The sequence below is a fragment of the Mizuhopecten yessoensis genome, unplaced genomic scaffold (assembly GCF_002113885.1).
Source record: "Mizuhopecten yessoensis strain PY_sf001 unplaced genomic scaffold, ASM211388v2 scaffold6349, whole genome shotgun sequence".
Classification (NCBI taxonomy): Eukaryota; Metazoa; Mollusca; class Bivalvia; order Pectinida; family Pectinidae; genus Mizuhopecten; species Mizuhopecten yessoensis.
Window position 1 is genome coordinate 159881 of NW_018406505.1, and position 13255 is coordinate 173135.

Here is a 13255-nt window from a genome sequence, read left to right on the forward strand (position 1 = left end):
AAAGTATAACTTTTATATCGATATGCAAAAAAAAAATGAAAAAAATTAAGGATCAAATACCAAAATGTTTAAAAAAAACTTACCTGTTCTTTAATGCTTCCATTAGATGCCTTTTCGCTACATTTTTTGTCTTCGTTCTGCCGGAGGTAAAGGTGTGACATTTATATCTGATGATTTTGCAACTTGCAAAAAACGTTTTCAGAACACTTAATCCGGTACGGGCTTCTATAGTAGTGCAATCAGAACTTCTACAGTTGAGAACATGTGGGATTTCGGACATTTCTACATCCAAATCAGATTTATCCTCAAGCAAGTTGGTGATCTATTTAAAATAAAGACGATATTGATCAACAGATAAATGTATAAAGACATGATATGATTATTCCGTCTTTGTGTATTGCAGAGTTATCTTCTATTGGGAGCAGGTATTGATTGTTACGTCACTTGTTTGTGAGAGAAACGTCATCAATATTTGAAAAAACGACGTAATTTTCTCACACAGACCAATGACGTAACTATCAATCCCTGCTCCCAAGAGAAGATTACTCTGCAATACGCAAAGACGGAATACTTAACTTTATAATAAATTACGAATTAACAAAGAAGATCGGCATTGACATTGAGTTTCACTGTCACTATCACAGCTCTTAGATAAACGTAAGGATACAGACATGTGATTTTATCCTAAACGTTTTGTAGTAGTCCCTCTTTCTAATATCTTCATAACTTGTAATGAATATTATATTGGTTTATATAAAATTATTCAAAAAGGTAATTGATGTACATTATTACTTAATTAGTGTATGTTTCGTAATATATATGATACGTAAAAACATTTTATTAACATGTAATCAATTAACGTTATTAATACATACATTTGTTTGTCTGATTGAGTACTCATATTTAGATCGTCGAAACCATTTCTTCGTTGGTCTCTTCACGACGATACCAAGCGGCGACAGCAAATTACCGGCAGTGACGTTAGGCACCGGAAGTAAGTCTGGTCCACCAATCGATTTGACAAACCTTTTGGTAGCTAATCGGAATAACCTGAAATTATATACAAAAGCATATATTTATATATTTGAGACGCGTTGACACTACAAAAGTTTGAAAATATCGCCATTGTTTTACAATCCACCACACCAGCAGCTGTGACATCCACAATAATGACAACAGCGACTGCCAAAATCCGACAAATTACAGGGCTTACACGGAATCAGTTGACATGTTTGTCTTGGTGAAGTTGTGATATTTTGCACGCGTCTGTGTTGAGAGAGGACCTAGATGTACTTAGTGAGAAACAAACGTTGTACACGCACTGAGCCAATCGACTGGAGTATAGGGAGATACTTTTCGACGGATATCCGGGTCTCTTCCTCAAAAGCAGTTTAAACCTGATCAGCTTACTCACCTTATTATTTGAGTTATTTTTGATAACGTTTGAAATGGATTGAACTCTGTATGCTAATCGATTTTAACGGGAGATACCTAATATCCGTAATATGAAATCTAAGAATAAATGAACAAAGATATTTTAGAATTGTCGCTTTGCTTGAAGAGGAACTGATTAACGCCTCATTAAGTTTAACATATCCTGAACACCCGGATACTACTTAGTGTATGGGGATAATCGGTGATGTAACGTCACACATTTTATTTATTAATTAAATGACACAACTACACAGAATTTAGAAAACTTTCCGTGAAAACGTATTTATTAGTTCCCGTTTTTTACGATAGAATAGCAGGCTGAATTATAGTGCGTCCATATTTAGTAATCTATTATAACAACGAAGATTTAAGTAACATCCGTGTTTAAACACAATTCTCAACTGACGGTTTTTTTCACATATTATTGGGTTGAAATTCCTAGCAACAGTCAACGTCATTTAAGACGCATGCTAAGAAGAGAAACAACAGAACGAAAGTGAAGGGAAGTGAGACCAGGAAGTATATAGATCCAAAGTGTTTTGATGAGAGTAGCAGATACTTATTTTCAAGACAGAATAAAAAACACTCGATCTTTTCATTTTGGAGGGGGTGGGGGGCTCCATATTAGACGCCCTTTTCATTAAAATGTGATACAACAGGCCTTTTCTATATCCGGAACTCCGGGGGTGATACTATATTTTTTAGATTATATGGAGTCAGTCTTAATGCATTATCTGATCACTTTTTCCATATTTATGATTGATATTCATTTTTTAGCTCAATGTTGCCGTTTTAAAAATCTATATAAGGTACATTGGTAAAAATCAAAAGGAAATCAATATTTTTAAAGCTTAGTAATTTCATGCAGACATGTATTTCCAATGCTTATACATATAAATATACTGTAAAAAGACCTGTGAAAGATTGAAAGCAGCTTGTTTTTTTAGTTGGTCGTAAGATCTATTTTTTTCTATATAAAAGATTATATAGATTTATATCACTGTATCTATAAGTACACATTGACTGAACAATTAACTGCTGTGAGATTTTATACAGTCTGTTTCAATATAATATAAACTGTAATGTGATAATCACTAATTTCTAATGTCACACGATATAGCTAGAATTCTTAGAAAGCTACCAGAACAATATCATGACTCCATGCGTTCTAGTTTTTCAAATGGTGTCATTCATATTTTTTAAAATATTTTACCTGTGTGACTGAAAAGTAAGTAAATATCATTTTTGTTTGCTTAATTGTAAATCTCCACCCCAGAATTCTACCAGCAACATATCCTGACTCCAGACCTTTTGTTTCTTAAAAAGAACATATGAAGCTTTAGACATTTTTGGTCACAATCATTGTAGTGCTCCTTCCACGGAATCTTCCAGCCTCATATCATGACTCTTACGCCTTTTGGTTTTTTAAAAGAAGTCGTTTGAAGTATTTGACCTCTGCCACCTTAAAAGTAGGAACAGGTAAATTTTGTTTGCATTTTTTTGTTCAGCTCCATTAAAGGAAGCTACAAGTCTAATATCATGTCAGTAGTCCTTTTGTTTTTAGATAAAGTCGACGACAGACGGATGACAGAGCAAAAATAAACTTTAAATGAATGAGTCACACGGAAATCTTTCCTTTGTGCAGGCTTCTTCAATAAAATCATAAACAAATATTGATCAATATATTGATCAATATAACTCTTGCATAAATATTGACGTAATTCAAACAAATGACCGACATGTCGATGTAGACTATAGTTCAACGCCCATTTACGTTGTACCATCCTTTAAGTGCTTTCATTGAAAACAGGATGCTGTTTACTTCCGTAACGTCACATATGGTATGCCACACAGGACAACTTTCTAGGGTTAAGTATTACACGAAGCTGGGCTATATTATCATGAATGACGCAGTAACTACACGCGTGGGTGAATATAATCAAATAAGGAACAGATATAAATTAATGGAATAATTGGGAATGCAGTGACGTCATGTTATCAACCTATTGCCCAGTTTGAAGTAATGTCTGCCAAAGTAATTGAAAATAAATGATTTAAGTTCAAATTTGATGTAACAAATCGTGACTGTTCAAGGATGGGTTAGTGGTATATACTAATCATCATTATTGTCGTTTCACGTAATAATGACGTAGCAAATCGTCCAGTTTCTTTGTCTAGGCTCTAATGTCCTAGCAACAGGTCATAGAAAGACGGGAAACATTGGGAGGCATCACCGAAGAAAGAAGAAGATTAAGGTGGAAATAAAAAAAAAAGGTTGTGTTGTTTTGTTTGTTTTGTTTTGTTTGGGGTCAAACGTCCTCACAACAGCCAGGGTCATATGAGGACGTGTGCCTAGGAAGACACCGCCTGAATTCTGGTCTCTTCCATGTCCCCTTCGTAAATTCTGCAGTAGCCCTCACATTATGTGTCTTTTACGATACACACGTAGCGGGATACAGCAGGTCTATTCTTGATTTCTTCAATGTCCCCTAAATAGAAGACAAGGAAGAAAACACTCCCGATTCTGCAGGGGCACATTATTATCCAGTTAGAGTATGGGGTTGAGGGATATAACAAGTTTCTGGTGTCCCGAGACCAGGTTTATTTCCCGAGGGGAAGCCGAGGGAAATAGGCATGGTCAAGGGACACCAGCAACTTGCGATATATACCTCAACCCCATACTTTAACCTTTTTATTATACCGATACACACTGGAGAGATAGTTTTAGCTAGAAAATATTTGTAAACCATAAGCTGTATAGCTTCACGTCCCAAATACCCTTTTGATGGCAATGAAGCCAAATGCTTCCGCGATCGGCAGCAAGCTCCGACCACCTCGTGCGTCACTGCCGAGTTCGGTAACAAGCTCCACCCACCTCTCGCCTGTTAGGCTCGGCGGAAACACCCGAGTGTAGGTGTGTTTTATTTCACAGACTAACACACAGGACTAAAACACACTTAGGCAAAAGTGGGAATATATTCGATTTAACAAATTACTTTTGTATAGAGTAAATAAAGTAGAGGTGTAATAATCGCCTCTAAGTATCATTTAAAGGGATACAGCAAGCCTTTTCTTTCGTCGAACCTGCACGGGTTCCGCAGAAAGGAAGGGTAGGCAAAAGTGGAATGGAAGATACAGGCAAAAAGTGTGTCAATGGGGAGATGTACTCTAAGGAGTCACTGAAGAAAGCCCCCCCCCCCCCCCCCCCCCCCGATTTAGCGGGTACGCTAACATTAGCTGCCTCTTATTGCAAACACACATTGGAATATTGCCATCAGTTGTGTATAAACATTGCAGCTAGTCTTAATAAGGTCAAAAGTTCAATTTTTGTCGCATCAAATCAGGCCGATTTGTTTTACACCGTACATCCAGCACACATAAACACAGTCACGCATACACTACACATATGTAGACATGTCCTGAAATGACCTTAGCTGTTGATAGGACGTTACACGAATAAAATCAAACCAACCCAAATTATATACTTATTACAGCCAAACCTAACCTTACCGACATCTGACTTCTTCTTGGTTTTACCCAGATACTGTCATTTCCGAACCATTGATTCACAGCGATGGGTCAAGTGTCAAAAACCGGATTAAAACTATTTCATTGGCTGTTATTTGACGAGCGCTCAATGGTATGTTGCATACCGGAAATAAGTAAGTAGAAGGGTTTGTGAGTTTCTTGTGACAAGTCCAAATTGAGATTGTATATTAATAAAATAACAGGATTTGTCATGTCTTAGGTTTAAGTGCTCCCAACAGCTAAGGTCAACTATAGTAGGATACCTTGGGAGAGAACACAGAAAAAGAGAGCAGGGAAGCAAGAAAGAAATGATATAGATCCCAAGTAGGTTTGGTTTGTTATCTCATTTCAAACCAATTGCATTTTATTTAAATGCAATAGGATTAGGCAAAGGTATCGCCGTTAAAAGTCATTTCAAGAATGGAGAACATACATTTTAGACATTCATACACACACATGAATGAAAACCGGAACCAATTTGCTAGAATAATGTTGTATATACACAAACACACCGGAAATTTTAACAGATATAATCTAGTGTTTTGTTGGAGGCACATCAAAAGTCACTGTCACAATACACACAGTGCCATGCTAAATACACCAGATTAATATGGGTGATATAGAAAATCAGTAATTTACAATACAATAAAAGTCAAAATATTCCAGGATTTTCAATATATTCAAGGATACAAGAGATAATTTATTTGCACCAATGCTTGGGTTCATGTCTCCCTTAGCGAGTATATTAGAATCAAACATGATATTGTCCATTTCGTTATTTAATGAATGAGATATGAGTTTTGGTTTTATAGGTTTGAACGTCCTATCAGCAGCTGAGGGCATTTCAGGATATTCTGGCATGTCTGTATGTATGTTGCATGCAGAATAGTTAGTGAATTTGCCTTCTCACCATAGCGCGAATCTGATGCATACTATTTCACTGAGAGACAATCCTGAAAGCAACCAGCATAGTATTCCGCCCTGTCCACTATACTGACACGGGTGACACACTGATGAACCAATTGCTGTCATATCCCCTTCCCTTGCTTAGCAGGAAATAACTACCATTTTAAGGACTATGGTATATCACGGCATAGGGACAAAACCCATTGCCTTCCTCGCCTGAGACAGCAGATTTATTTTGGTTTCTACGCAGAATTAACAGCAAAAATCGATTCATTTTTGTCATTGTCCAGCCCGTTCGCAATATGCGTGACCGAGTGAGGTAACAACAGAGGTTAGGTTTTACATAATATTTCATTGTGGCCTGAATGTCAGTGGGCATAGACTTTATATATGAAACAAGGACGTTAAACCCCTCTAGCATACATGCATGCATAGACAACACACATGGAGGCACGTGCTATAATGACAAACCTCTATTGTTTTGGAAACAATGTGAACAAAATTCAAATCAACAATGTCGCCATTATCGACTCTAGTGTAAAATTAATTGACCATGTTTTTGCAATTCTAGATGATCTATGCATTAAACAGCCAATGTTTGATTGCACCAACACTTGTGATGATTTGTTTGGTTTGGTTTTATTTTGTTTAACGTCCTATCGAAGGTCATTTAAGGACGTGCCTCCATCTGTGTTGTGTATGTGCGCCTGTGACGAACCCGTAGGAAGGGTTGTTTGTAGTCAATTTGACCCAAGATGGTTTGGTTTATGTTTATACGGTTTAACGTCCTATTCACAGCTAAGGCCATTTAAGGACGTGCCACCATGTATGTAGGGCATGAACTAAAATTACTAAGCTCCTCTTGAAAAAATGATATGTATGGGAACGCGTCGCAAACCTTCTAAAGTTATACTTCTTAATAATAACATACATATCTATCTTTACATATTGTAGGAAAAAAATCTAGAAATCCTTAAAACAAAAATCACATTTTTATTCATTACATTTTTCAACCATTCACCGTAAAGCTTTTCTTTCCAACGTTTTCAATCATTTAGTTATCGAAATAAAATGAAACCTCAGCCAGGATTATGCATGATTACTCCATACTGACGACTCATGTTTCCGGGTTCCGATATCCCAGAAAACACTTGGGTTTCCTCAACACTGTTTCGTGCTATGTCTAATTGATCTATAATACTACAGGAAGGCAGGGGGACTGGTAACATGTTTACCCATTTAAACAGGCCCTGACAACATATGGATACTCCTAATGGTCGATAAAGAACGTAGAAAAACAAATAGAAAATAGAGGCAATGCCAATGGTTTGGTTTTATTTTTATGTCCTATTAACAGAAAAGGTCATTTAAGGACGTGCCTCCATATGTGTTGTATAAGCATGCATGTGTGTATGTGTGCAGGAGACAGGATATATGTCAATGGTCACTAGTAACAAAAACGTACAAACACAGAGAGAAACACCAACGGCATGGTCACTATCCCATACATAAAATGGGTGTCTGCGCAAACATCATATCAGCATGTCCATGGGACCGCACAATACCATCAAACAGCTATAAGTTCATCCGAAAGACATATTGCCGAAAGAGGATAACACATATGTGGTTTACCAATTCAATGCAATAGCTACAACCTTGCATACATCGGGGTAACTGGACGGAAATTTGGGACACACTTTAAAGAACATGAGAAAGGCGTTGAAGCCATGGAACAGCAAGTCTACACTAGACATACAAGGAAAGCATCGGAGAGACAAAACAATAAGTCGGTCATTACACACACAACCACATCATAGACTGGAACAACTGGAAAGTTTTTGAAAGGAAGGACAACTGGAAAGTCAAGGAATCCATCTGGGTTAGGAGGGAGTGGATTCGATGAACAGAGACAAAGGGGGCCATCAGCTGAGTCATCTTTATAACCCCGATTTAACATCAAATAAGGGAGAAATGGGAAAACATGTTACCCGTCCCTCTGACTGTATGCAGTATTAGAGTCCAATTTGGCAAAATGTCTCTGATTTTTGACAGCTGACTTTACTTGATTCGGCCCACTGAGGCTTAGTGAGTTGTTTTCAGCGGTTTAGAGTCGAGATACCAGCCATTTGCACTCTTTCATTGACATAGAAAACAGACGTTTTCGAAATCTCGCAAAATAAGTTTTCGATTCCTGTTTGTGTTCAAAACAAACTTAGTCTGTAAATACATAATTATTTAACAGTGGGAATTGATCTTCGTTTCTAATATGGTGTGGATATACAATGACTGTGAGAGACCAGGCAGAAAGTAACTTCACTATACAATTCTTGAACCTCAAGATTTACACAACTTGTACACAATACTTGTTAAAGGTTTATAAATTAAATACTCTATTGATTCGAATACATAAGGTACGGATTTCACTGCACACTATTGAGAGAAACGCATCTGCGTGTGAACTGAATATAGTTAATTTTTCCATTTCTCTCTCTCAAGTGATATGTATATCTTATAAATAATGACTGACTCAATTTTCTATATTGCACTAATGAATTATAATACAATGTTTATAAAAGGACTTCTTTTCAATTATTTCCTATTTTGTTTGTCTAACCCATCTGCTGCGGTAATAAGGCAAATACATTCAATTTGATTTTTAACCGACCATATGAAAATAAGGTTGGAATATTCTTAAGATATTTTGGTCATAACATATTTATAAAGAATCAACCAACTTACGTATTGCTTGACAGCGACGTGTCCATCTTGATGAGGTTCGCAAAGTATTAACGTCTTTCTGCTGCAACAAGATAAGTGCGGGTTTTACTAGCCTATTGCGGAAGTAGGTTTATATACACATCCATCAGACTGAGTCACTTAAATATCTCGGGCTCTTTAGTATCCGTCCGTGTTTAATTCGTACACGTCACAATCGTACTTGGGGGATTCCATATTTAAAAATAAACACGGAATATTCAGTTAAGTGCATGAGTTTATTTCAAACGCAATTGTATCACTTATTTTAATAAAACATCTTTCGACGATTAGTGATTTTTTTTATAATTTAACAGTCCCTGCAGGTACATGTAGGGCGAAAGAATTGTACCTGCTGTTCCCAATTGCATGATCTTATAAGGCGACTAACTTTGGGATCTTGTCTTTTCTCTTCTTTCTTCTTCCTAATGTCTCCCTTGACATTGCCTCACTTTTGGCCTAAGGTTGAGCGTTCGCCCCTATGAGGAAGACTTTGGGTTCTGTCCCCTGGCCGAGACATACCAGAGTCTGTAAAAATGGTAGTTTCTACTCATGCTTAACGCTCATCAATTTAGGAGTAGGACGACTGGTCGCCCGTTGTCAGTATAATGCGACGTGGTGAGGTGTCCTCCTGGGTGTCTTCGGCAGTATGTTTCAGTGAGATAGCACTATAAAGTCGGAATCAGTTCCGCGCTATCACAAGGTGACAAACACGAGCATATCGCTGCCCCTCAAAACACACATGCATACACTACACGCATGCATCTTGCACACATGGGAGGCCGTCCTTAAATGACCATAGCTGTTGATAGGACATTAAACAATACTAAACCAAACCAAACGTTTACGTTCTGTCACATTTTGTTGCATTTATCCAAGCAAACTGGGATGAAGGGCTAACAAGTTTGTATTAATAAATGACCTTCACCCATATTCAAGGTCACAGGGGTCAAATATGTTAAAAACTTTAAACGACTTTTTCAGAATAACCAAAATGTTCAAAGTGATGATATCTGACCAGAAGTATGCATGGACGAAGGGCTTCTAAGTTTGTTCAAATGAATAACCTTCACCTATATTTAAGGTCACAGGGGTTAAATGTGTCTAAAATATCTAAACGACTTCTTCTGAATAACCAAAAGGTTTAGGGTGATGATATCTGTCCGGTAGTATGCTGGGATGAAGGGCTACAAAGTTTGTTCAAATAAATTACGTTGAATTATATTCAATGTCACAGAGGTCAAATATGTTTCAAATCTTTAAATGACATCTTCTGAATAACCATGAGGCCAATAATGTTGATACTTGGCCATGATCATGCTTGGCTGAAGGGCTACCAAAAGGTCTAGGGTAGTGATATTTTACAAGTTGCATGCTGAGATGAAGGGCTATACAATCTGTTCAACGTAATCACATTGTTCGACTTTAAAGATTGCAGGGGTCAAATGTTTTAATATTTTTTATCAGGTTGTTTTGAATGACTTTTAGGTTACATGTGTGCGATTAATACTAGGTGAGCGATGCAGGCCCATTGGGCCTCTTGTTCCACGGCCTACTAGGTTTCTCATCCGCACTGTGACTGCCGTGCCAATGTTTTTGACAGTTTAAAAATCTGGCCCGGCATCAACGGCAATCACGGCCAGGCACTTTTGTCCATCCCGTCCCCCGGCGATTTCTCATATTTTCCCCGTTTTATCCACGGTGGCCTGAAACATGATTGCCGTGGCCGCCGGGAACATAATGTTAACGTAGCATAAGGAACATTCAAGTGTTGCATTGTTAAAACACGTGTACGTGGGTAATAGCAGGGATACTGTTATAGGGGTGGCTAGTTTCGTGGGTAAAGGAATTGCATATAGTAAAATAAAAAAATGTATGTGTACAAATTTGAATATATGATTTGACACAAGAATACTGGTGATAGATCTGTTTTAGGAGAAAGAAAATGGACGACCAGACCGGAATTCGAAAATCAACCAAGTCTAGTTCCACTCCTTTTTTCTACGTCTTTAACTTGAGGAAAACTATTTTACAACCCAGATTCGAATATTCTCTTGTCAAGCAGTCACCAAGAGCTTGAAGCAAGGACGGGTAAAATCGCCAGCTTTAAGCTCACGTGGCGCGGCGTCGGTCGTCCGTCTGTCCGGCGTCAATATTTTACTTTAAACAACTTCTTTTTAATAAGCAAGATTCACGGGGTGATCATATTTATATTGGCCAGTAGCATACTAGGATGAAGGGCTACCATGTTGGTTTAAGGTCAAAGGGGGCAGTTGAAAAATTTAAAGGCACAGGATGATGATATGTGACCAGGCGCATGCTGGAGTTAAGGGTTTTAAAGTTTGTTTTAATGAACGACCATGACTTTTTATTAAAGGTCATAAGAGACAAATATGTTTAAAACAAAATTAACGACTTCTGAATAACGACGAGGCCGTGAATGTTAATATTTGGCAAATAACATGCTTGAATGAAAGGCTTTTAAGGGTTTCATTTAAATGACCTTGACCCAATTTCAAGATCACACTTGGTCAAATATGTAGTCCCTGAACCCATTAGCCTTTCTACGATTTAGCCCCCTGTCCATTAATTTTCTCGCCCCATCCCCTAAGCTTTTACACCCACAACAATGACCTGCCTTTCCATCAGCCACCAGTGGTTAGACACTGTTGTCTTGTTAGCCCCGTACTTTTAAGCCTCCTATCTGTAGCCGCCTCCCTAACCATCCCCCTCACAGTCATATTGATGAGCCTCCTCAAATCAGAAATGCTGTTACATAGATGACGTATAATAATACCCCCTTTTATGTTCCGCTCCTTTCTCGCTCCTCTCAAGAGTGGTAACCTTCTCCAAAAGGAATGTTTTTGATCGTCGCCATTTGAAGATGCTTCCAACCAAATAAAACCTTTATTATATACTTTTGGGACCTACCCCTCTGCGCTCCACGAAGGGGGATGTTTAATTCAGCCCTTTTTTACATAGAACTTTAATAATTTCATATACCCACCACTGTTGAATACTACCAACCAAATGGGTACATCTAACCGTATTTTCTTCTTGGGATCCCATCTCTCTGCCTCTCTAGGTGATATACATTTTTATTTTCTGACACCATGTAACTGCCATCTCATCATAATTATTTCAACCAAGTTTACATGCTGAAAATTTGTAAAATATAAACTAAAGTTGAATGTAAACTTTAACCCCTCTCGAAGGAAGACCTGATGACATGGGGAAAATTAGATTAACAATTTTGATAAAACACCTATAAGGACCTTCGATCCATGAACAGTATTTGATACTTCGACACCTGAATCGGGAGAAGAATGTTGAAATATTGGTCAATTTTCCCTTTGGAGCCCTGCCCTAACCCCTAATTAAGTTATCCTGCAGAAACCAAACTTAGGTTGGCCAGACAGGCGGACGGACAGTTGACGGATGCTCCCATACCATAAAACGTCCTGTCAAAAATTCAGACAGACATATAAAAAATGAAAACTCCCTTATACAAAAAGCATTATCAAAATAGAACTATGTACATACAAAATTTCATGTTTTATCGGTTTTTGAGTTATAACTCGGAAATGCTACCGGGCGACTCTTTGTTTATCATCCGCCAACTTTGTTGGGTGGGGATAATTATAAACTGTTCTTAAGTCTGCTATACATTTTAGGGACATACCGTGCAATATTTAAGTTTGTGAATGTTCTTGTCTGAAAGCCAATTATGTTTCCCTGCTATCCCTAATTGCAAATCCATTCCAAATGTCCAGTATGATCACTCGGGGAAAGCCCTATTGAATATACATGTAGCGCCGATAACGTCACGTGACGATTTCGAAACGAAACACAATCATTTATAAACACAAGCAGCGACTACGGTGTCCATAGATAGGGGAATGTATTCGGGCAATTTATTATTCCTACTTCGAAACCAAGTAATATGATTGTATCTTAGTCCGTGTTGAAACTTATGAAATCACACGTACAGTAATTATTTACCATCACACGGAATACACTTATTGTTTTCAAACTTACTCGACCAAGTTTCCTTTCAAACGAAATATTCATGAGCTTGAGCACTATTTTCATAATGTGCAAGCCTGCATTGACAAGTAAAAAACTTTTTTTTAAATACCGGAATTAGATTAATTAAGTGCGTGGTGAAATTTATAATTAGAAGCCTATGACTTATGATTTTCTTTTTAACCTAATCATTCAAGTCCAAGCACGACATTTATACTTGCATTCGCTTTCCAATTTTTAGCCAACCATCATCTTATGGTGGGCTATTCAAATCGCCCTTCGTTCGTCGTCCGTCATTCCGTCGGTCATCCGTCCTTAAACAATTTTTGTTATCGCTCTTTCTCAGAGCGTACTGTTGGGATATTTCTCACGTTTCATATGCAGTTTCCCCTTGGTCCCTTCTCGTGCATGTGTACTTTTGAGACTGATCGAATGAATAAAATGGCCGACAGGCAGCCATCTTGGATTTTGACATTGAAGGTTGGTTATCGCCATTTCTGAGGAAGAACATGTTTAAGCATGTCAAATAGTAATTTGGTTGTTGCATACAGAGGCTTTCAAAAATCGAAGAGCGTTTAGTTAATGTCCTTCAAAATGGTCAATTTTT

General features: G+C 37.7%; 1 protein-coding gene across 3 annotated transcripts in view; it reads right to left on the bottom strand.

The window, feature by feature from the left end:
* LOC110451971 overlaps positions 1 to 8760 on the bottom strand; it is a 31342-nt gene extending 22582 nt beyond the window's left edge. Inside the window, exons 1-3 of one of the 3 annotated variants that reach the window (XM_021500209.1) lie at positions 8608 to 8737; positions 876 to 1050; positions 84 to 322 (exon numbers count right to left, since the gene is read on the bottom strand). In XM_021500209.1, coding sequence (XP_021355884.1) covers positions 84 to 322; positions 876 to 1050; positions 8608 to 8633 — 440 coding nt within the window. In that variant the 5' untranslated portion in view covers positions 8634 to 8737. Of the gene's footprint in view, positions 1 to 83; positions 323 to 875; positions 1051 to 1213; positions 1352 to 8607 lie in introns of those variants that run through there. The other 2 variants (XM_021500212.1, XM_021500210.1) reach the window with 2 other exon arrangements.
* Positions 8761 to 13255: the final 4495 nt, after the last annotated feature.